This window comes from Peromyscus maniculatus, chromosome 11, assembly GCF_049852395.1.
Source record: "Peromyscus maniculatus bairdii isolate BWxNUB_F1_BW_parent chromosome 11, HU_Pman_BW_mat_3.1, whole genome shotgun sequence".
Lineage (NCBI taxonomy): Eukaryota > Metazoa > Chordata > Mammalia > Rodentia > Cricetidae > Peromyscus > Peromyscus maniculatus.
The window spans coordinates 80572286-80597973 of NC_134862.1; the positions used below are offsets into that span (position 1 = coordinate 80572286).

The 25688-nt window shown below is 43.2% G+C and overlaps 1 protein-coding gene across 1 annotated transcript; it reads left to right on the plus strand.

Moving 5' to 3' along the window:
* The first annotated feature begins 10607 nt into the window (after positions 1–10607).
* Positions 10608–21855, plus strand: LOC102912293 (intelectin-1a-like). The gene is made up of 9 exons (XM_016008916.3): positions 10608–10622; positions 11374–11531; positions 11844–11907; positions 13743–13835; positions 15060–15307; positions 15635–15793; positions 16148–16268; positions 17699–17802; positions 21665–21855. The coding sequence occupies exons 2-9, from the start codon at positions 11499–11501 to the stop codon at positions 21815–21817; spliced, it is 975 nt and encodes a 324-aa protein (XP_015864402.3). The 5' UTR covers positions 10608–10622; positions 11374–11498; the 3' UTR covers positions 21818–21855.
* The last annotated feature ends 3833 nt before the right edge of the window (positions 21856–25688 follow it).

A 25688-nucleotide genomic window follows, 5' to 3' on the forward strand; every position in this document is an offset into this window, starting at 1 on the left:
ATGTACTACGCAGGATGAACTGCAAACTGTGATATGCTACTGAATGAACATTAATCATCATTAGAGACAGTCAAGTGATAACTCTTAGTCTTACAGGAAGTATACATATTATTTGAACACTGGTCTTAGAACCAGATGTAGTTCAATTCTCTTGTGTAAGTCTATAAAGCTGTGGAACAAAGAAAATATTAGCTTAACAAGTACAGTTTCATAAACGTTTCCTAGGAACTGCTGAAGGAGCCATGTAAATAATGCAATGGCCTGGCTATTGCACTAAGATAACCCTGTGCACGAGGATGGAGCAACACTTGGAAGGAAGGGCTCCATTCCTCTGGGAGGAAGGGCAAGTCGCAGTGATATTCAGAGAATGGTGGAATGGTGGAAATGGAGTAGGTAGTAGAGCACCAGAGGATGTGTGCATTGGCCAGTGATTGGACATGCCATCTGGGGACCAGTGCCACTTGAGCGTGAGTTAGTGAAACTGTTCAGCAATTGTATTCACTTCTGAGGCGATACTTCCCTTCCAGAGTTGCTGCCTGTCTGTCTTAGGGCCCCACTGAGCTCAGTGTCCTTCTCTGCTAGGAGAAACATGTTATTTTTAATCATTTGTCTCCCCTGCATTGGGAAGAAGGTGAGGGGCAGGCATTGTCCACCAGCACTCAGAACTCTGCGGTGTCTCCAGCTGGGGTCACCAGGTATAGAGGCAGGGGTGTTCTTCAGCAGCCAGAGGGCATCAGGGATCAAGCCCCACGTGGCACCAGTGAAGCACCTCTGAGCAGGGGCTCCTGTGTGGTGGCAGAGCTCAGGGGAAAGCCATAGGTAGGTGCTGATGGGAGGTGGATGTGGAGGCCCACAAAGGTTTCCTAGTGAGATCTGAGCTTGCTTCTCCCCAGCAGGGTTGCATTGGCCCTGTGCTTGGTTACTAAGTGATTGGAAGGGTCTACACTTGGCTGAGCTAGGGGGAGGTCTTTTGCTCCACCTCTTGTCATTCCTATAAGTGGCCCTTTAGAAGAGACAGAAAGGGCTGGTGGATAATGATCCAGGCCCTCCTGAGGCTATCATGTTTCTTTCCTCTCTGTCCTTCTTTCTTTTTTTTTTATTTTTTTTATTTTTTTTTTTTTTATTTTTTTTGGTTTTTCGAGACAGGGTTTCTCTTGTGTAGCTTTGCGCCTTTCCTGGAACTCACTTGGTAGTCCAGGCTGGCCTTGAACTCACAGAGATCCTCCTGCCTCTGCCTCCCGAGTGCTGGGATTAAAGGCGTGCGCCACCACCGCCCGGCTCTGTCCTTCTTTCTAATATCTCTTATCCCTTTCTCTTCAAGAGTACCCTGTAGCTAGAGTTTTCCTGCCTTGCCCACAGTCAGGACAAATCTCTGTCACCTACCAGTCCCACAGCCACTCAGACCCAACCAAGTAAACACAGAGACTTATATTGCTTACAAACTGTATGGCCATGGCAGGCTTCTTACTAACTGTTCTTATAGCTTAAATTAATCCATTTCTATAATCTATACCCTGCCACACAGCTTGTGGCTTACCAGCATCTTCACATGCTGCTTGTCCTGGCGGTGGCTGGCAGTGACTCCTTCTGCCTTCCTGTTCTTTTATTTCTCCTCTCTGTTAGTCCTGCCTATACTTCCTGACTGGCCACTGGCCAATCAGTGTTTTATTTATTGACCAATCAGAGCAACACATTTGCCATACAGAACATCCCACAGCACTCTCCGCCTTTTCTTTTTTCAAAAAGGAAGGTTTTAACCTTAACAAAGTAAAATTACATATAATTTGAGAATTTGGACGTAGTTTCTCTTACTACTTCCTGCTGGAGCGGGGGGGGGGGGGTGCTGTATCTTATGGGGACACAAAGAAAATGTTAGGATTATGGAGTAGTCCATGAGGCTGTATTGTCTGAGCCAGTTGCCTTCAAACCATTCTGGATGTTGGATCATCTGAGCCATGGTGTCATCGGAGACCTTTCAGGGGGTCTTGGCTGGTCACACCTGATGTATCTTAATCTGGAACAAATCCATAGCCTCTGGCTTTCTGTGGGAACAAAAGCAGAGTCTCCTTTCAAAAGCAACATATCCTTACATCCAAATTTTGAAGTCAAGGTATCTTTAAAATATACATATTGGTTTAACTCAACATCTTTTACGATCAAATGTTTTTCTGCGGTTAAAAATCCCAAAGACAACACAATCCAGATTCTCTGTGTAATATTCATCTTTACGTGGCTTATTTTTTATATTAATTTTATTGTCTCTTTAAAGACTTTATTTTTTAAAACTATGTATTTGTTTATATAACTGTATATATCATCTTTTTTTTCTCTTTCAAGCCTGCGTATATTTTACACACATTGTAAACTATTACATCTGAATCTGTCTTATTGTGAATCCATTGCTTTAAACTGCAGCATTTGTAAGACTGAAATGGCACTATGGCTGCTGGCTCCGCCCACCTCAGCTTCCCAACATGGCAGTGGTCTGTTTACTGCCAGCTCTGGGAGCTATCGTGGGTCTATGCTTTTATCCAAGCAGCGTGTAGCCCAGAAACCTCTTTTTTTGTTTTGTACTAGCAAAGGCTAAATCCACCACGCAGGTTAATGTGCCACTTGCAGAGGCCTCATTCCCTCCATACTGCAGGTTGAGCCCGCACGCCAGGAACCCACAAGTAGCTCAAACCGGCAGCTGCCGCTCATTTGAGAGAGACAATTAGGAAGCTGTTTTTAGCTCTGTTTTAGAATCTTTTCTCAGGTTTTAGGTGGAAACTCTTGACAACTCGTTGGGTGCCATTTGTAGCTAGAGTTTTCCTGCCTTGCCCACAGTCAGGACAAATCTTTGTCACCTACCAGTCCCACAGCCGCTCAGACCCAACCAAGTAAACACAGAGACTTATATTGCTTACAAACTGTATGGCCATGGCAGACTTCTTGCTAACTGTTCTTATAGCTTAAATCAATCCATTTCCATAAATCTATACCTTGTCACGTGGCTTGTGGCTTACCGGCATCTTCACATTCTGCTTGTCAGGGTGGCGGCTGGCCGTGACTCCTTCTGCCTTCCTGTTCTTTCTTTCTCCTCTCTGTTAGTCCCGCCTATACTTCCTGCCTAGCCACTGGCCAATCAGTGTTTTATTTATTGACCAATCAGAGCAACACATTTGCCATACAGAACATCCCACAGCAGTACCCTGTTGTAGAATGTGGGAGCTGGTCTCCCAGCTGGGCTCCCACAGGTGGGGGAGCCCTGCAGTAGGAATGGTCATTCTGTAGGATGAGTGGTTGGACAGGCACTGCTTATGCAGGGCTCTTTGGCATCCAGGCCCCGAGTTTTCCCCGAGGCTGACTGCAGGTCACTTAGGTCTTCACCTGGGGGTTCTTGCTCCAGGGGCTGCTGCAAGATCACTAGAGTTCTAGGTTTTGTAGATAGACAGTTAAGATCAGACTGTTTATTGTCTCATGGCAAAGTGAGGATAAACACAATGTGAGAATAAAGATAATACCATCCTTTGATAGATAAATCTGAAAGGGTGAGGTATACAATCTAAATTCACACACTATCAAAAACGGACTCACAGGGGCCAGGGAGAGACAAGTGGATCTCTGTGAATTTCAGGACAGCTGGGTCTACATAGTGAGACCTTGTTTCAAATGAAAAAGCAAATGAACCAAACCAAACCAACAACAAAACGCCCAGACTACACTACAAACACACAACAAGAAAGGCAGTGTAGTATGGGAACAAGGAAATGATCACCACTGGCCTGGTATTTACTTTAGAGGGAGGGAAGGCTTTGTAATGTGGAAGGAATGTAGTCGATGCTTCTGAGGTGGAGATAAGGTTTTATTTCTTGACATGGCTATAATCCACAGATATTTGCTTGTCTATAATTTATTATTCTCCATATTTGTCTGTACCCACCCTCTCTATATGTGCATATATTTGTTGAACGATAAAGTGTGTATATTTTAAAAACAGTCAAACGTAACAAATCACCTGGGAATACAGATGCTGGGATGGATTGAGGTGGTGTGGGAGGGAGGGGCTTTCTTCGCAGGATTCATCCTCAGGACACACACATATTTCCAAATCTCCCTCAACCACCCAGCCCACTTTGGACTGAAGGGACCCCCGATGGTAAAGTGAAGTCCACGCAGGGCAGGCCTGCAAAAGCAAGCTTCATCTTTCTGTTTATACCCTTTTCTTTCCTTTTCTTCTCAGGGTTGGGATCCAATCCAAGGCTCTGCTTTTCTCATATTCTTGTCATCATGCTCTCACCTGCCCCAAGTTTCCAGCTTGTCACTCCACACAACAGAGGCTCCAGCTCTGTCCAGCTTAGTCTGTAGCATAAGCGGAAAGGTCACTGGAGCAGTTTCTATCTCCTGGCCTTGCCTCACCACCACTACCCAGTTAATCATTGCCAACAGTAGGTATAACACACTCACTGGTTCTGCAGACACACTACTAACATCTCTGACTCTATTCTGCTGAGTAAGGAAGTTGATCTGCATCACACGCGGGTTCCGAAGAGAGCAAGAGAAAGACTGGAGAGAGCAGCTGCCGTGCGGTCATACAGCACTGACCGCCAGCCATTGGCTGCTTTACTTTCAGATGTGACAGTGATTCAGCCCTAAAATCCCACCCTGACAGTAAAGGGAGGGAAAGCATGGGAGTGACCCAGCAGATGATAACACAGCAGAAGCTAGCCATGTCCTCTATGTGCTACTCAAACTGTGGTCTCATAGACAAAAGGAATGAGTCCTGTCTTAAATTACTAAGTCGTGGAGTGGTTTGTTACAATAGATAACTGATAACCTCTAAAATATGGACTTTGAATTTATTTTTTTAGCTGAAGGGTGACAGGAGCATTTTTAATGGGATTGTAGCAATAATTTTGTGTGTGAGTTTTTTTTTTTAATTTTATTTTTTTATGGCAAGGTCTCATGTACCCCAGGCTGGCTTTGAACTCACTCTGTGGACAAATACGACCTTGAAGTCCGGATCATCCTACCCCTATCTCCCAAATGCTGGGATAACAGGTGTGGACCATCATTCCTAGATAAGGCTTGTATTTTATAAGGATTCCTGTTGACACCAGCGTGGAGAGGAGTTTAGTGGACCAATACTAGAGACAGGAGAGGGCTAAGGAAGGCACAAAACAGAGGCCGGAGGCTTTGTCACAAAACTCATAGCATCTGGCCCGTGTCCAGGTGATTAGCTTAAGGCAAGTGGGACAGTTTCACTTCCTTGGCCAGAAATTAGTCAGAAATTGACACATGTTGAGGTGAGTTATGGTCCTCTCAATTTTATGTGGAAATCCCACCTCACCAGCTCAGAATGTGATGAGATATTGGGTTTTTAATAAGGCGAGTAAACAAAAACAAGGTAACTAAGGTGGGTCTTGATCCAGTACCCCTGGTATGTGTGTGCATAAATAAACTTTTCGTATATGTATATTACAATTATTATTTTTATTTATTCTCTCTCTATGTGTTTGAACACACAGGGGTGTATGTATGTATGTGAGTATTCATGTACCATGGCACACCCATGGAAGTCAGAGGACAACTCGTGTGGATCAGTTCTCTGCTTCTAACGTAAGGATCATGGGGTTGAACTTAGGTTGTCAAGCTTGGTGGCAAGTGTTTTTACATGCTGAGCTCTCTTACTGGATCTTGGCTGGTATGTTTTATAGAAGAGGAAATTTGAGCACAAGAGGAGACATCAAGGATACATGCACACAGAGAAGAGACCGTGAGAAAGCACAGTGAGAAGGTGGCTCTCTCCAAGCCAGGCAGGGAAGCCTTGGAGGGGGAGTCCTGCTGGCACATTGTCCTTGGATTCCAATTCTCCAGAACTGTAGGAAGATAATTCCAGAGTGTTTAGGCCACTGAGTCAGACAGTTCCCTGAGGAGCATCATTGCAATAGTGCAGTAGGCGCCCATTTTTAACCAATGGGGAAAGGCATGCTGGGTGGGGGCGGGTCTCTGGGTTAAGAGCCACAGGGAGAGATGAGACATTCTCCATTATACAAAACACATTCTGCAGTAATGCCTGGAACAGCAATCGCCAAACAGTTTGAAATCAGTCAGGGGATGAGTTAGGGTAGAGACTAAATGAGACTATGGACCCAAGGATGTAGACAGCTGCTGCATCGACCAAGTCAGCCTGAAGCCATCACTCTTTCTAGATTTATTATTTTATCAGGTGATATATTCACTTTCAAAAAAATCAGCCAGTTTGAGATAAAATTTCTATTAGCCACAGCTGAAAAAACCCAAATCTGGACAAAACAGGAGTCAAGGACAGTGAGGTTTGGGTGAGGTGGTATGAAGAACAGACACCAGAGGAAGTAGGAGGTAGTGTTATGGATATCACTCTAGATAAATAAAACACTGATGGCCAGTGACCAGACAGGAAGTATAGGTGGGACAAGGAGAGAGGAGAATTGGGGAAACAAGAGAGAGAGAGAGAGAGAGAGAGAGAGAGAGAGAGAGAGAGAGAGAGAGAGAGACTACAACCATCGCCAGGACCAGCAACATATAAAAACACCAGTAAACCACCAGCCATGTGGCAAGGTATAAATTTATAAAAATGGGTTAATTTAAGATATAAAAACGGTTAACAAGAAGCCTGCCATGGCCATACAGTTTATAAGTAATATAAGCATCTGAGTGATTATTTTATGCTTGGATTGTGGGACTGCAGGGCTTGATGAAACCTGGAGAGAAGCCCTCCAGCAACAGATGGCGCCCAATGGCTCATTTGGACACATCAATGGGACACAGAGACTAGATGCTGGTGGCTAGGAAGGTGGTCCTCCTAAGGTCTAAAAAGGCGGTCCTCTTAGGTCTAAAAAGTTGTAGGCTGTTCTATGATTTATGTACCAATAAGAATAAGATGTATAATGACACTAAATATGTCAAACATCACAAAACACATCTAGGAATCAATTTTTTTAAAAGATTTATTTATTTATTTACTTATTATATATACAGTGTTCTGTCTGCACACACCCCTGCAGGCCAGAAGAGGGCACAAGATCTCACTACAGATGGTTGTGAGCCACCATGCGGTTGCTGGGAATTGAACTCAGGACCTTTGGAAGAACAAGCAGTGCTCTTAACCTCTGAGCCATCTCTCCAGCCCCTGGAATCAATTTTTTTTTTTTTTGGTTTTTCGAGACAGGGTTTCTCCGTGTAGTTTTGGTAGTTGTCCTGGATCTCGCTCTGTAGCCCAGGCTGGCCTTGAACTCACAGAGATCCACCTGCCTCTGCCTTCCAAGTGCTGGAATTAAAGGTGTGTGCCACCACCACCCTGCCGGGATCAATTTTAAAAATACTAAAAGAAGTTTATATTTTCTTTGTGTGCATATGCAATTTTTTTTTAAGAGTCAAGGTCTTGTGTTTCCCAGACTGGCCTCAAACTCTGTGAAGTTGAGGATGATATTGAATTTCTTCTCCCACTCCCACTCTTTTCTTTTCTTTTCTTTTCTTTTCTTTTCTTTTCTTTTCTTTTTTCTTTTCTCTTCTCTTCTCTTCTCTTCTCTTCTCTTCTCTTCTTTTCTTTTCTTTTCTTCCCCCCTCTCTCTCTTTCTCTTTTTTGAGACAGCATTTCTTTGTGTAGCTCTGGTTCCCTGGAACTCTTTCTGTAGATCAGGCTGGCCTATAACCTATAACTTATAACCTATAACCAATAACCAATAACCTATAGCCATCACTTTACTAACTCAGAGATCCACCTCCCTCTGTCTCCCCAGTGCTGGGATTAAAGGTGTGTGCCATCACACTGGCCCTTTTTTATTGTAGTTTTAAAATTATTTTTTGAAATTTTCATACAGTATATTTTGATCATATTGTTTCCCCTCTCCCAAGCTTTCCCATATCCTCCCCAATTCCTTACCCACCTAACTTCATGTTCTTTCTATTTCTCACAAAAACACAACACAACACAAAACAAAATCTCCCCAAACAATAAAATAACAACAACAATACACCACCACCACCACCACCACCACCACCACCACCACCACCACCACCACCACCAAACACCACCACCAACAACAAACCAGAGCTGGTTATGATCTGAGACTCCTCCTTGAGGATTAACTTCCATGGAACCAGAAGGCACTATACAGACTTCCAAAGGAACCAACAGTTCTGCTCAGCTATGATGCCTGTGAACTACAACAATTACTAGCTTGGTTCAATAACCCTAAGGGTGTGAAAGTGGCACATATACTTTGGCAGTAACTAACAGCTGTCTAATTGACTTAGGACCTGCTCAACAAGAGGGAAATTATGCCTGGTACTGGAAACCTAACCAACATCCAGGGCTAGAGAGTTCATGGATCTTGGAGGAGAACCTATAACCACTGTTTTACTAAAGCAGTACAATCCCTAACTTCATTCTAAATATTTGTCCTTATATTCACAGATAGGTTCTCGTCCCTCATCAAAGACACTTTTCTTTGCAACAGACAGAGATCATTGCAGAAGACCACAACCAATCAAAATGCAGGGTTGTGGAATTCATTCCCAACTAATACACCAGCAACACAACTCAGGGTTCATTGTGGAAGAGGGGGTGGAAATACTGTAAGAGTCAAGGGAGGGGGCTGGAGAGATGGCCCAGTGGTTAAGAGCACTGGCTGCTCTTCCACAGGACCCTGGTTCAATTCTGAGCACCCACATGGAAGCTCACAACTCTTCCAGGGGATCTGATGCCTTTTTGATCCTGCAAGGCACTGCATGCACATACTGCACAGACATACACCCAGGCAAACACCCAGACACATAAAAAAAGAGTCAAAGGAACGGGGAGACTGCTGTGAGACTCTTCTAGAAATGCCAGGAGCTACACCCATGAGGTCTTACCAATATGATTGCCTAAACATAACCTGGACAAGGATGGCACCAAGAGACATGCTAATGTAGAAGAGAAGGGAGAAAGCTCATGAGGCCTCAACCCTAGACAAAGGACTACAGGCAACTAAGGACAGCTGAGAGCTGGAGAAATAGTCTTCCCTAGGGAAGAGAACACCAATTCGCTATGTAATACCAAATGATGAGCCCTGAAAACATGTAAATACAAGCAACATTATGCAGACTGAGCCAGCTGTATTAGGAATACATGCAAACATACACATACATGTATGTAACAGTAACTAAAGAAAAAGAGACCATAAATTTGAAAGAGAGAGGTAGTGGGGTGGGGTGCACAGGATCAAAAAGATGAAAATCACCAAACTGTAGCAAAAACAGGCACACACAAAAGCCATGGAGTCGGTTTTGTGCAGGTGGCCTACTCTGGAGTGTGGTTGATATCAGAGTCATTCCATCCAGAGGGAACTGGTATCAACCTCTTGTAACACGTATTGACCACAAATAGCTTCTTGGTTGGCAGTGAAATTTTGTGCCCACTTCCATTTGTCTATGTTGGGATTTTTCCCCCCTCAAGACAGGGTTTCTCTGTGTAGCTCTGGCTGTCCTTGAACTCCCTTTGTAGAGCTGGCTGGCCTCCAACTCACAGAGATCTGAGATCTTCCTGCCCCTGCCTCCCGAATGCTGGCCTTGAAGGCGTGTGCCATCACTGCCTGGGGTATACTGGGATTTTGTATGTCTTGAATTTATGCGCGTCTTGTGTGTGCTGTCACAGTTCTGTGACTTAATATGTGCTTCAGTCCTGTTGGATGACACTGGTTGACACTGTCGACCTTGAACTTTTTACCCTCTCACCTCCATGTACCAAACCTTGGCGCTACAGATTTGTGCCACCGCACCTGGTTTATGCAGTGCTGGAGATGGAACCCAGGGCTTTGAACGCAAGGCAAGCACTCTACCAAGAAAACCATATGCCCCTGTTTTATTTTATCCTCTCAGTATACCTGAGTGACTTGTGTAAACCAGTCTTTTACACCTAAAAAACAGAAAATATCTGCCTAGACCAATGGTTTTCAACCTGTGGGTGGTGACTCCTGGGGGTGGGGAGTTGAATGACCCTTTCAGAGGGGTCACCTAAGACCATCAGAAATATCAGATATTTACATTATGATTCATAACAGTAGCAAAATCACAGTTATGAAGTAGCAATGAAAATAATTTTATGGGTGGAGGTCACCACAGCATGAGGAATTGTGTTAAAGGATCACAGCATTAGAAAGGTTGAGAACCACTGCCTTAGACACAAAACTTAATTTTTTTCCTAAGGACTGAAATGCTAGCTGTGTAATAAAATAAAGTCAGGTATTATGGGGAGAAGTCGAATAATTCCATTATAGCCCAAGGGGGGAGATTTGAAAACTGAAGAATAACAGGGGGAAAGGGATGTACATTTGAAGTATCATCAGAGATGGTGTCTATAGATATAATCCCCAATGCAGTTTACGGTAAAATTTTACTAGTTTGTGGTATGAAAAAATTAAGGACAAAAGAGTTAGTGTTATATGCCACTAGGTTTATTCAAGCAAATGTTTGTATTTATTCTGAAATTATTCTTTCACAATGTTGTTTATGTTTTCTTTTTTTTTTTTTTTCTAGCCAGGATTGATGGCACATACCTAAAATTCCAGCACTTGGTAATGGCAGGATGATCTGGAGTCCAAGGTCCTTTTCAGCTATATGTGAGTTTGAGCCAGGGTGGGTTACATGAGACCTTGTTTCAAAAATGGAGACCACTGGGGGCTGGAGAGATGGCTCAGAGGTTAAGAGCACTGACTGCTCTTCCAAAGGTCCTGAGTTCAATTCCCAGCAACCACATGGTGGCTCACAGCCATCTGTAAGGAGATCTGGTGCCCTCTTCTGGCCTGCAGTCATACATGCTGTATACATAATAAATAAATCTTAAAAAAAAAAAAATGGAGACCACTGGAAAAAATTTCCCTTTCCTATGTGCTGTGGGATGTCTTTCTGTATGCTGTGAATATGCATTACTCTGATTGGTTGATAAATAAAGCTCTTTGGCCAATGGTGAGGAAGAATAGGTTAGGCGGTACATTCCAACCGGAGAGACAGGAAGAGGAAAGGAGGGGCGGAAGAGATGCTGGGAGCTGCCGCCAGGAGAAGCAAGATGTAAAAGTACCGGCAAGCCACGAAGCCACATGGCAGCTTATAGATAAATAGAAATGGATTAAGCTATAAGAGCTAGCTAGCGAGAAGCTTGAGCCATAGGCCATCCATGTAGATAATTATCCAGTAGATAATATAAGCCTCTGCGTGTTTACTTGGGACTAAGCAGCTTCAGGATGAGGGAGTGGGAGAGATTTGTCCCAACCACAGGCCAAGCGGGACTCAGGAAATCTTCCGGCTACACCTGTGAATGATGATTATGGTAGATGTTAGAATTTCTTTTTAAAGAAAAATACTAATTTACAGGAAACGCACAAATTGTATACCAAACCCAACATCACTTTTTGGAATCTGAGAATGATACTAGTAAACCACGCTTAATATTTGTTCTTTGGAGCCTGCTAATCTCAGAATTACCCTACAATAAACAGATGCTCTCTCTACGCTGGGCAGCCTGCCAGAAGGTAAGCTTATGGCCCACTGGGCTTTCCCCATAAAAGGACCGGAGCCTCAACCTCACGCAAGCAGGAGCCTCAGCAGAGAAAGCTCTGTCTCATTACTCAGCGACTCTCAGCTCCCGTCAGGTACAGAAGGGAGGTGGTTGCTGTTTGTGGAACAGATGGGAAAGGATTTTGGCTCAGGTCACTGTTACAGCCAAAATGGTCTGAGCTATATAAAGCGAAAGGGGCCTTTGAGTAGTTGAAGGTAGGAGCTGAGACTGGGATAAGGGGAAAATATGGTCAGGATGGAGTGACCTTTGTCTTGCTTCTCTCTAGGTGACCATGACCCAACTCAGCTTCCTGCTATTTATCATCCTGGCCACCAGAGGGTGCACGGCACGTGAGTCTTGCTACAGGACCCCAGATTTCTCAGGCCACCTGTAGCTTTAGAGGCAGTCAGCACTAGACTGGGTTGCTTCCAGGACCTGGGTCTCTGAGGGCCAGAGGTCATGCTTTTTTTTTTTTTTTTTTTTTTTTTAACTGTTGTTTGTTTTTCGAAACATGTTTTCTCTTTGTAGCCCTGGCTGTCCTGGAACTCAATCTGTAGACCAGGCTGACCTCAAACTCAGAGATCTGCCTGGCTCTGTCTCTACCTCCTGAGTGATGGGTTTAGAGACATGTTTCACACGGCTCAGCTGATCATGTCTTTAAAAAAAAACTTTGTGAAATTAAATATAATTGTATTATTTTCATAACCCTTTTTTCCTTCCAACATTTCCCAATTGTCCCCCACCCCTACTCTCTAACAAATTAAAGGCCTATTTTTCTTTAATTGTGGATTTCTCTCTCTTCCTCCCACCTCTGTCTCTCTGTCTCCCTCTCCCTCCCTCTCTCTCTCTCTCTCTCTCTCTCTCTCTCTCTCTCTCTCTCACACACACACACACACACACACACACACATATATATATATATACCTGGACATACAAACAAAACCTAGTCCATCCCCCAAAGAGATGATGCCTTTGAGATGTAGGCTGGGTGCTGATTGTCTCTTGAAGGAAATGGTCTGTGGCAGAGAGATTGCTGAGACAAGTCCTGTTCCAGATTCTTTACTTGTGTGTAGCTTACTTGTGAGGAACTTCTGCAAGAATTGTGTCCTGTCCTTAGTCACTCCCTATGCTTAGGACCTTTGCTTTAGGGTTTCAATACCAAGTGAATGGTCTTGTTTGTGTCCAGAGAATGTTGTCTTCAGTTCTGCTTTCTACAAGAACTCACCGTTGTTTTAAAATGTTTATTTCATCTTCACTGTTGTTTTAAGGAAAAAGGCATGCAGCCAAAAGTTTTCCTGTGTCCTGCCTGATCATGCAGCCACTCAGACCCAAGTAAACACACAGAGGCTTGTATTAATTATGAACTGGATGGCCTATGGTTCAAGCTTCTTGCTAGCTAGCTCTTATATCTTAAATTAACCCATTGCTATTAATCTATGTTTTGCCATGTGTTCTGTGGCTTTACTAATCTGCTGGCATGTTGTTCCTTGAGTGGCAGGCTGGCGTCTCTCTCTTGTCCTCTCTTCTTCCTGTCTATCTGCTTATATTTTCTGCCTGCCTCTAAGCTGCCTTGCCATAGGCCGATATAGATTTATTTATCAACCAATCAGAGCAACACATATTCACAGCATACAGAAAGATATCCCACAGGAAAGGAAAGTCCCTAAATGCCATCTTAATTGATCTACACATGGTAGTCTTTGTCAGCTCAATATTAGGCTCTAGGGAACTGAGGTTCAGATGCAGTAAATACAATCCAAAATTATTTGACTTGTAAACATAGAGCTAGTTACACCTGAGTAGTTCTGACTCCAGAGTTCTTGTTTGTTTCTACCTTTTTAGGTTCTCAGAGGACATTGCAGAGTTGAGGCTAGTTTGCAAGACTTTTTATTCCAGGGTCTCTTGGTCAAGCCTCTGCACTGTCAACCTTAATACCCATGCTTCAGGCACATTAGGCTCCCTGCATTTTTCTACTACAGAGCTGGACTTCACTTTATTCTCCTTTTTCAGGACTTTGGACAAAAAGTTCTTCAAGCCTTCAAATCTCTTGTCTTTCTTCCTAGTTACAAATCTTGTTGGTTTTCATAGTGAGGCTTTGAGAAATCATGGAATGAGTTTAGGATGAATGACAAGGGGAGTCTGGGTGTCACATAAGAATGAAATTCTGCATCTTCTCTCATTAAAGAGAACCTGGATACCAACAGATGGGCCAATCCTGGATCTTCCTCTCTGTTCAGAAGCTGCAAGGAAATCAAGCAGGAGATAACTAGTGCACAAGGTGAGTGATGAAGCATTTAAAGAACACAATGTAATCTTAACACTTGGGAGCCCAAAGCAGAGGATTGAAAGCTCCAAGGCAGCCTGGGGAGACCCTGTCTCAAAAATAAAACAAATAATCCAGTTAGGAAATCAGGTTTTTGTCCTTTGGAACACCTTTTCTTTTTGATATAGAAAATGTGATAGAATGTACATAATGGATAAAAATTGCCACTTAGCCAATTTGAAGGGTTTTCAGAGTCAAGAATGACTTTCACAATGGTATGGATGACCACTATCCATCTCCAGAAAGTTTTCACTCCTTAAATAGAAATTATGCAGCCACAGAGTAATAAATTCCTATGTTCCCTATGAATTGCTGTTCTGTTTACTACTTCTATGAATATGTCAATTCTTGTTACCTCATATGGGTAATCTGCCTTATTTTATTAGCATACTTCAAGGCTCATATGTGTTGAGGAATACTTAATTTATTTTAAGAGTATTTATATTATTATTATTATTATTATTATTATTATTATTATTATTATTTAGATGTACATGTCTCTGTGTGGGCATATATATATATATATATATATATATATATATATATATATATATGCAGGTATGCAGGTACCGTCAGAGTCCAGCAGAGGCCATCTAGTCCTTTGGAGCTGGAGTGACAGGCACTTGTACACTGACAAGTGTGAGTGCTGGGAACCTAACTCAAGTTCTCTGCTAGAGCAGTGCTTGGTCTCAACCACAGAGCCATTTCTCCAGCCCACTTCATTCTTTTTGATCTCTTGGATATATAGGAATGTACACAATATATAGTCTGTATATTAGACAACACAGTATATTGCTTATTCCTTTTTCTGAAGAGAAATACTTGGATTGTTTCTTCCTTTCGGGTTTTGGGTCCAGAGCTGCAATGAACATGAATGTACATAGCTGAGGTCCTGTTCCTAGTTATTTGGGTATTTGCTGAGTGGAGTTGCAAAGTCCTTTGATAATATTTATGTTTTACTTTAGAAATAAATCACTGTCAGTTTGGATAATTCTGTGTTCAGCCTCAGTCACAGAAGCATGGCTTTCTGAACTCATGCAGATTCCCAGGGACATCTGTAATAGGACACTCAGGATATGAGGCATTAGCCATGGTTATACTTCCTGGAGTCATTCTGCCTATGGAGCAGAGATGGACAACGAGCCTGCACACAGGACTGTGGACTGGTTCTCTCCACAGATGGCCTCTATTTCCTCCGCACGAAGAATGGTGTCATCTACCAGACCTTCTGTGACATGACCACTGCAGGTGGTGGCTGGACCCTGGTGGCCAGTGTGCATGAGAACAACATGGGCGGGAAGTGCACAGTGGGCGATCGCTGGTCCAGTCAGCAAGGCAACAGAATCGACTACCCAGAGGGGGATGGCAACTGGGCCAACTACAACACCTTCGGGTCTGCAGAGGGGGCCACGAGTGATGACTACAAGGTTGGTACACTCTGTGGCCACTTGGGAAAGGGTGAGGATGTGAGTGCAGCTCAAGCATGCCTGGGAGAGGGTTGGAAGGTTGCCCTTCAACATAGGGCTGAGGAAGTAAAAAAACACTTATTTTGAATCTTAACATCCTACCAAGTAGACTTTTAGGTTAAGTAGGTGGTTGGACCATTGTCTTTGTAAATTAGAGTATCTGAGCATTGCTGGTCATGTGTCCACCTGGAGCCCAGAGATATCAGCTCTGCTGACAACTGTGAATGTAGGTCTTTGCTTGGTGAAATCTCCTGGCCTGGTCAGATTCAGTGTTGGTTTCTTTTCCAGAACCCTGGCTACTTCGACATCCAGGCTGAGAACCTGGGTATCTGGCATGTGCCCAACAAGAGCCCCCTGCACAATTGGAGGGACAGTTCTCTGCTGAGGTACCGCACCTTCACTGGCTTCCTGCAGCACCTGGGCCATAATCTGTTTGGCCTTTACCAGGTACTGGAGACTGCTGGCTGAGGCTGCTTTTCAGGGGTTTAGAAAGAGGCAGGTGTTTGAGGCTGGGTGGGCTGTATTCCATTTTCCCTTATTCTAAAGTGTAATGAGCCAAGGAGGGCAAAGGTAGGGATGTGTGGGAAAGAGAGAAATAGGGAGGGGGAGCAAAGAGAAGAGAAAAGGGGGAAGGTCTAGAGTGTCCGAGAGACACAGACCAAGGAAAGGATTCTTTCTTATCTGACTGGTTTGGAACAATCCCAGTCACTGGACACTTGCTGTGCTTCTCCATGCAGGACAGTGTTCCTGTGAGTGCCAATGCTGCCATCCTTACCCAGGGGCTTCTTTTGTTCCTTGTAGAAGTTCCCGGTGAAATATGGAGCTGGGAAGTGTTGGACTGACAATGGCCCAGCAATACCTGTGGTCTATGACTTTGGTGACGCTCAGAAGACAGCCGCTTATTACTCCCCACTTGGCCAGAGTGAGTCTCTGATGCTTCTCTGAACCCTCTGCAGGACATGTGATAAATTAAGTTATGATAACTCTCATTTACCATCCATGACAGCCTGTTTCTCTTCTATAAATGTGTTTGTTTCACTTCATTCAATTGCTTGCCTTTGATCTCTCAACTCTTACTAACCCATTTTACAGCTTAGGAGATTGGATCACTGAAGGTCCAGGAGTTTGCCCGACAGCACAGGACATCAGCAGGAGAGTGTGCATTTGCCCCGGGGAAACTTGGCAATGGAATCAATTCTAGCAACATTGATATCATCCAATGATTTCTTAGGAACAGACCAGGTTCACATGCAAGGGGCAGAACAATAGAACAAAACCGGGTAGAACAACAACAAAAAATAGAGTTTTATTTCTATGTGAGGGGTGACTATCTTGTTATTTAATATAAATCCAAGGTGGCTACAGCTGGGTGGTGGTGGCACACGCCTTTAATTCCAGCACTCAGGAGGCAGAGGTAGGTGAATCTCTGTGAGTTCAAGGCCAGCCTGGTCTACAGAGCGAAATCCAGTACAGGTTCCAAAGCTACACAGAGAAACCCTGTCTCAAAAAACAAACAAACAAACAAACAAAAAAAATCCAAGGTGGCACATTATAGCTGGAAGGTTTCTCTGGTCCTGCCAGGCCTGCGTTCCCGAAGCTGCTTATAAAATAATCACTCAGAGGCTTATATTAATTATAACTGCTCAACTATTAGCTCAGGCTTATTACTGACTAGCTATTATACTTAGCTTAATCCATAATTCTTATCTGTGTTTAGCCATGTGGCTTGGCACCTTTTCTCAGTTCTGCCTGGTCATCTTGCTTCCTCTGTGTCTGGCTGATGACCTCTGACTCCACCTTTCCTCTTCACAGAATTCTCCTAGTCTGCTTGCCCTGCCTATACTTCCTGCATGACTACTGGCCAATCAGCATTTTATTAAACCAGTGTACAAGAGCATTATCCCACAGCAGCACAAACCCTTCATAGAGGTTGAGCCTGTGCCATGTTAAAACTCTTGTTCTTTATTCTTGGCATATAAAAGTTTAAAATGAAAAGGAACAAGGAAAGTGTGATAGGACCAGAGTCAATATACTTGCTACCTACTGTGATGGTCCACTGGAGGTTGTCAGTGTGATCTTCCCGGGTTACTAAATTTCTTCATACAAGCCTTCCGCAGACTAGGGTCTTTTTGAAGACTCACTCTTGGACTCTGAGATTTGGAAAAGTCTCCTGTTATCTACCTTTGTGGTTGGGATGTTTCAGGCATTGGTCATGATAGTGTTAGACTCCACCCAGTTTTTCTAATGTCTTGAATTAGAATCTGTTCCTGGCACTGACAATCTCTGCATTGACCTCACGACAAGGATTTCTAGAATCTTTCTTGAATGCTGTTTTCTACTTTTTCTTTGCAGAGGAATTCACTGCAGGATTTGTTCAGTTCAGAGTGTTTAATAACGAGAGAGCAGCCAGTGCTTTGTGTGCTGGCATGAAGGTCACTGGATGTAATTCTGAAGCTGTGAGTCTTTAAAAAAATATTTTTAAATTGTGTATATACCTGTGTGATTGTGTGCAGGTATGTGCATGTGAGTACAGGTAACCTTGGAAGCTAGAAGAGGGTATTAGATTTCCTGGAAATGGAGTTACATATGGTTTTGACATGCCTGACATGGGTGCTTGGGAACTGAACTTGGATTCTGCACAAGCAGCAAGTGCTCTGAACTGCTGAGCCATTTCTCTAACTCCAAACTCATGAGTCTGATTAGGGACCAAGGGGGCCTGTGGTTAGACTGAGTTTTTCAGTGTGTGTTGAGCATATGAGATTCTCATGGTAGTGTGAGCATGTGTGTGAGAGTGTGACCTTTCCTTATAACTGGCATGGTCTCAGGGTTCAGAACTTCTGTCTAGATACAAATATCCTGTCTGGTTGAAGACCAAAGTCAATGTTACAACTTCTGATGCACTGTTGCTGTTTGCTTAGCTTTTAGGATAAAACACTAAATTACTTGGAGTCAGGGTGACATTTATATTCAGGAAGTCTGTGGAAGCCTTTGGAGGCTGAGACTGTCAGAGAGTCCCTAGGTATTGTCATTCTCCACCCAGGGTTTAGCTTTCAGAGTAAAATGATCCTTTCCAGGGTTTGTACAGATGCTTATTGTGAGGAAGGATTACTAGAAGAGTTGTGGACATCTGGTAGACCTCACCCAGGCTCTCCACCTCCCTATCACAGGCACTTTCTCTGGTTAGAAGATGTCGTGTAGACTGACTGCAGCAAGATCAGGTGCACTCAGTTCCACTGCAGTTCCCTTAAGCCTGAGATCATTAGATTCTTCTGTTTATTTATTTATTTATTTATTTATTTATTTATTTATTTATTTATTTATTTATTTATTTATAAGGAGGCCCCCTGATTGTGATGGAGAGTGATGGAGATAATGAAAGGGAAGGTCTCCTTGTGAAAATCTGGTTCCTATTCACCTTTCAGTCATGTCTGAAGAATATGAAACGCGGTGTGCACAGGTGCTAGCGTGTGATTCGCTTACTGTTTAGCGTAGCTCGTTTGAGCACCTACACTGTAATGGTACAGGAGACATGCCATGCCATGTACCTTGCTAGCACTTAGTAGGTTAGACATTCACACAAGTGTGTAATTGCTATCTGATATGTTTAAAGTACAATAGAAATATAAACTAAGGCGCTTGGTTATGGCTTAGTGGTAAAACTTTTGCCTAACATGCAGAAGGCCCTGGGTTATGGTTCCTAGTGCCATAAAACAAAAGAAAGCAAAGCACAAAACAAACAAACAAACAAATGATAGCTAGGGGCTACACTGAGCAATGGGAATGGCAGAGTACTGACTGCAGGAAAGGGATTTTGTTTTTGAGACAGGTCTCATATATCTTAGGTTGATTCTAAACTCACTATGCAGTGAAGATGACCTTGAACTTCTGATCCTCTTGTCGTTAGCTCCCCAGTGCTAGCATGACAGGCCTGTGACAGCACACCCAGTTTATAGGAGAGGTAGTTTTGAGTTGAGTCTTGGAAGATGTACAGAAGCTTATGGTGTAGACCAATTGAGGGTGAGTGAACAGCGTATTCCAGTTTTCCAGTGTTTCAGGTAACTTGTGGTATTGAGGAAGAGCAAGCTGTGTTTTAGTTTTGTTGTATAGATGGATATAGGGTAGAGGCAAGAGCTGATTTAGGAAGTGTTAACAGGAACTAGATCAAGAAGAAACCTTTACATTACTCTAGTGAGCTTGTACTGCATGTAAATGATGGGAGCCATCGACACATTTTAAAGAGGAAGACTAACTTCATCATCTTTGTGTTAAGATGGCACTGATAGCACAAAGTCAGATTTGAGTTCGGGAAAGACTAAGCACAAAGCAAGGTGGTTTCCAGGGTCCAAATGAAAGCATGAGGTAGAGCAGTACCTGTGTATGCGGCCAATGAACACTGATGATTTAAAATTTGAGACCAGACAAATACATAGAATGGGAAGAGATGTCTAGGATAACTTTATGGTTTTCACTTGGGTGAGTGAATACCATTTAAAAAATCTTATTAAAATTAAGTTTACTTAACTAATAACATAAAATTATACATTAATAGGATGCTCTGTGATGGGTCAATACACAAATAGATCATGCAATGTTTACATCAGGTTAAGCCTGTCTGTCTCTCAAACATGCGTTTCCTTGTGGTGGAAACATTCCAATTGATTTCCTCTAGCTTTTGAAGTCTGCAACATACTATCATTGCCTATAATCATATTTCTCTGTAATAGCACACTAATAATTCTTGGTGTGACAGAACATATTCTGTTACTTGGGAGGTTACGACATGGAAACAGCAAGTTCAAAGTCAATGGATATCATTTATTAAGTCACAATGTCTGAATGAAGACCAGGTTTGGAATCAAGGAGGAATTTACACTCATATGCTGCTACATGCTTTGGCCAGTGATGGAATGATAGATGGCAGTGGTTTCATGTGGTGGTACTGCCTAGAAACATCATAGTGCTTTTAGATTGTTTGAGGATAACCTGTGATTTTTACACTGTGGTCAGAACAGCCAATGAATTTATTACAATAAATGCCCATTGTTAAGTGGCACATGGCTGTAGCTAACCTTGTTTTTCATGTGGAGCTTGAAATGTCCAAATAGTGATTCGAGTGGCAGATGGATTTAAGATCATTAGCTAAAGAAACATCTGGACTGCAGATTGACAGTTTGAGCTATCAGTGAATAGTCGGTTAACCGAAGGCAGAGGGTGACACAAGCTACAAGAACTGGAGCATGTGTCCTCTGGGAAGTGGTGCTTAAGGAATTCATGAAGGAAAAGTCTAGCCTGGGAACCTGAGAACAAAGATTCAGAAAAGTTAAAGGAAAGTCGGGAAGAGACAGTGATGCCACTAAAGCCAATGGACGGATGTTTTATGGATCAAACAGAATGATACCGCCAATGGAGAGTCTGAAGAGGGACTAAGAGTTCACTGAATTTGGCTTTTAAGGTGTGTCTGGGTTCATCAGCTGTAATAGTCAGCCTTCTGCCTCTCTGATTCATACACAAGAGAAAGAGGTTAAAAGGGGAAAGTCTTGTTTAGTTTCATTCTTTCTGAGATTTTAGCCAGTGGTCAGTTGGCTCCATTGTTGTTAGATCTATGGTGAGACAGAAACATTCTACCCGAAGGGCATATCAGAGCAGTGTGGCTTAGTGAATGGTGGCCAGGAAGCTGAGAAACAGCATGAAAGGCCAAGGCAAGTCACCTTCAAAATCATGCTTCTTTGTGGGTGAAAAGATCGTGTAGTGGGTAAAGAACTTGGGGTGCAAGTCTGGTGATCAGCTGCACACAGTAGTGGGGGTGTCCATAATTCCAGTGTTCCCCAGAGAAGGATGGGAGACAGGCAGGGAGCCCTCCCAAATATCTTAGGTCAGCTAAGATGGCTAAAACAGTGGCGAAGAGAACCTGATTCAAACAAGGTGGAAAGTCAAGGACCAACAACACCTGGAGATTATCCTCTAACTTCTGCTTCCACAGAGGTACATTTGTGTCATGAAAGCACATGCTCCTTTCTTGCCTGACACATTACACTTCCTTTCCCAGTGATCTGTTTCCTCTAACAAGATACCTAACCCCCATTCATAGCTTTACCATCTCCCAATAGTCAATTCAAAATTGTGAACCCATCAATGATTAGCCAATTGATGAAGGCAGGGTCCTTATATTCAAGCCTTCCCCAAAGTCCTGCCTCTGGATGTTACTTACACTGGGGACCAGGTTTTCAGTGCATAACACCTTTGGGGAGGACACTTCATATCTGGACCATATCACCAACTGACCTCTCATTGCTATTTCCTCTCTCTCTTCTTTTCCAGAGCTGCATTGGTGGAGGAGGATTCTTCCCAGAAGGTAACCCTCGGCAGTGTGGAGACTTCTCTGCATTTGATTGGAATGGATATGGAACTCACATTGGGTACAGCAGTAGCCGGGAGATAACTGAAGCAGCTGTGCTTCTGTTCTATCGTTGAGAATTTTGTGATGTGGGACCCAGACTTCTTCTCCAGTCTGTGGACTCCCATGCACGAGAAAAAACTTTCCCAGTTACTAGAATGCTAATGACACAGGAAAGGAGAATAAATCATGTTCATTACAGGCTTGGTGTCTTGATGAATCCTTTTTTGTGCAGGCATGAGAGATTTCAAAAGAATTTCTGCTGCCCTGGTTGGTTGTTCTTCAGATATCAGGACTGTGAATCCTGATTTAGCAATAGTCTTTTTTAAAAAATTGATTCCCTTCAGGCTGGAGAGATGGCTTAGTGGTTAAGAGCACTGGCTGGTCTTCCAAAGGTCCTGAGTTCAGTTCCCAGCACCCATCTGTAATTAGGTCTGGTGCCCTTTTCTGGCCTGCAGACAATCATGCAGGCAGAACACCACATACATAATAAATAAATAAATCTAAAAAAAAAGAAAAAAAAATAATTCTTCTCTCATATATTACATCCTGACAGCAGCCTTTCCTCCCTCCTTTCCTCTCAATCCCTCCCTTACCCCCTTCTCCCCTAGATTCACTTCTCCGTTTCCTTTCAGAAAAGGGCAGGCTTCCCTTGGCTATAGACCAAACATGGCATGTCAAGTTACAATAAGACTAGGCATATCCCCTCATATTAAGGCTGGATGAGGCAACCCAGTAGGAGTAAAAGGGTCCCCTGAGCAGGCCAAAGAGTTAGTGACAACCTCCACTCCCACTTTAGTAGTTCTACAAGGAGAGGATAACATATGCAGAGGACCTAGGTCAGACCCATATAGGATCCTTAATTAGTTCAATCTCTGTGAGCACCTATGAGTCCTGGTTAGTTGATTCTGTGGGCCATGTTCTTGTGGTGTTTTTGACCACTCTAGCTCGTACCTCCTCATCTAGCACAGGATTCCCCAAGCTACACCTAATGTTCAGCTGTGGGTCTCTGCATCTGCTCTCATCAGTTGCTGGATGGAGCCTCTCTGATGATGATTATGCTAGGCTCTAGTCTACAAGTATACCAGAATATCATTAGGAATCATTTCATTGACTCCCTCCCAGTCACCTTTGGTCCTATCCTAGGTCTCTGGGCTATCTAGACTCTGGTTCCTTGTCCTCCATACATTGTCAGGCATGGGCTTCCTCTCATGGCCTGGGTCACAAGTTGGACCAGCCATTGGTTGGCCACTCCCACAACTTCTGTACCACCTTTACCCCAGCACATCTTGTAGCCAGGACAAATTGTAGTTCAAAGGTTTTGTAGCTAGGTTGGTGTCCCAATCCTTCCACTGGAAGACTTGCCTGGTTACAGAAGATGGAGAGTTCAGGATCCTTATTCCCTATTACTAGGCATTTTCACTAGGGCCACTGTCTTAGGGTTTCAATTGCTGCGAAGAGACACTGTGCCCTGTTGTTTTTCTTGGGCACAGAGGCTGTGCATTAATCTGCTGCTATTTTAGCCAGCAAATGTGGTTCTGTAGTCATTGGCCTACTTCTGTGGCAGTGGCCCAGCCTTTCAGGCCACTGCCTGCTGGGAATTCTGTTTTCACAGGCACTAGGTATATTACTGCTGCCAAATACAGCTTTTAATTAATTCTTTATCATTCTATTTATTAATAATACCCTGAAGTCAAAAGCTGGGTTGGAAACTTGCCAGCTCAGAGAGGATGAGTAGCAACTTGATTACCTTCTCTCTTTGCTGGCATCTCTGAAGGAGCGAATCCTTCCATTCTGCCAAAACAAAAGAACCCACCCTACACTAAGTTCCTCCTTATTACTTCCTGTGCATCTCTCTATCATCCTCCAGACACTCTGTCACTCTCTATGATTACTTTCTGTCAGCTAGTTGCTAACTGGGCCTCCTGACCTAAGGTTGATTTTGTTTAATTATGCAAACTCAGGGTTCACAGTGTGATTGAACATCCCACAGCAATGACAATGGCAACTCTTATAAAGGAAAAGATATAATTGGGTAGCTGCTTACATTTTCAGAGGTTGAGTCCATTATCATCATGGTGGAGAGCATGGCAGTGTGCAGGTGGACATGGTACTGGAGAAGTAGCTGAGAGTCCTACATCTTGCAGGCAACAGGAAGTGGATTGACTATCACACTAAATGAAGCTTTGGAAAGAGACTTCAAAGCCTGCCCCCACAGTGACACCCTTCTTCCTCAAAACCACTCCCAATAGTGCCATTTCCTTTGAGGGCCATTTTCTTTCAAACCACCAAGGTCACCATTGTAGATTCCAGGGAGTTTCCACTGCACCAGGATTCTACCTTGCCTGAAATGGCTCCAATTCCAGGCATCTCTCCCAGTACTCTCCCTCCACCCTCCAATCTGGTTCCTCCTGTTCCCACCCCTAGTGCACTTTTTTTTTTTTTTTAAGTTTTTCGAGACAGGGTTTCTCTGCGTAGCTTTGCACCTTTCCTGGAACTCAGTAGCTTTGTGCCTTTTCTGGAACTCACTCTGTAGACCAGGCTGGCCTCGAACTCACAAAGATCCGCCTGCCTCTGCCTCCGAGTGCTGGGATTAAAGGCGTGCACCACCACCGCCCGGCTCCTAGTGCACTCTTGAAATCAATTCTTTGTGTTTTCTTGAGATATGATTTCTCTGTGTAATAGCCCCAGCTGTCTTGGAAATCTCTTTATTGACCAGGTTCAAACTTACAGAAATTTATATACCTCTGCCTCCTGAGTGCTGGGATTAAAGGTGTGGGTCCCTACACCTGGCTACACAAAATCTATTCTATTTCCCTTTTTTAGAGAGATCCGTGTGTCTTTTTGAGCACTCCTTGTTCCTTAGCCTCTCTTGGTCTGTGGATCGTAGTCTGATTATCCTTTACTTTACAGCTAATATTCATCTATAAGTGAGTGTATACCATGTTTTTCTTACTGGGTCTGGATTACCTCACTCAGGATAATTTTTTTCTAGTTCCATCCATTTGCCTGCAAGTTTCATGATTTAAAAAAACAACAGCTGACTAATACTCCATTGTATAAATGTATATGATCTTTATTCTTTGGTTGAGTGATATCCATGATGTTCCCAATTTCTGGCTATTTTGAATAGAGCTGCTATGAACATAGTTGAGCAAGTATCCTTGTGGTAGGATGGAGTGTCCTTTAGGTACATACCTGAGAGTGTCATAGCTGGGTCTTGGGGGTGGGTGGATTCCATATAGTCTCAGAAGCCACCATAATTGATTTCCAAAGTGGTTATACAAGTTTGCACTTCCACCAGTAATTGAAGAGTGTTCCTCTTGCTCTGCATCCTTGTCAGCATGAGCTGTCACTTGTGTTTTTTATCTTAGCCATTCTGATAGGTGTAAGATGGAATCTCAGTGTCATCTTGATTTGCATTTCTCTGATAGCTAAGGATGTTAAACCTTTCTTAAAATGTTTCTCAGCCATTTGATATTCCTCTGTTAAGAATTCTGTTTAGATCTCTACCCCATTTTAAAATTGTACTATTTAGATTATTAATGTGTAGTTTCTTGAGTTCCCAAGTGTTTCTTGAGTTCTTTATATATTTTTGATATTAGCTCTCTGTCAGATGTAGAGATGGTGAAAATCTTTTCTGATTCTGTAGGCTGCCATTTTTGTTCTATTGACCATCCATTGCCTTACAGAAGCTTTTCAGTTTCATGAAATCCATTTATTAATTGTTGATCTTAATGCCTCTGCTACTGATGTTCTGTTCAGGAAGTTGTCTCTTGTGCCAATGTGTTCAAGGCTGTTTCCTACTTTCTCTTCTATTAGGTTAAGTGTATCTGGTTTTATGTTGAGGTCTTTGATCCACTTGGACTTGAGTTTTATGCAGGGTGATAACTGTGGATCTATTTGCATTCTTTTACATACTGACATTCAGTTAGACCATTTGCTGAA

Excerpts from the sequence above, each read along its gene's own strand:
- LOC102912293 (XM_016008916.3), top strand. The coding sequence starts at position 11,499 with ATGCTCTCTCTACGCTGGGCAGCCTGCCAGAAG. Across the intron at positions 13,836-15,059 it reads GGAGATAACTAGTGCACAAG|ATGGCCTCTATTTCCTCCGC; the intron begins GTGAGTGATGAA and ends TTCTCTCCACAG. Across the intron at positions 17,803-21,664 it reads CTGGATGTAATTCTGAAGCT|AGCTGCATTGGTGGAGGAGG; the intron begins GTGAGTCTTTAA and ends CTTCTTTTCCAG.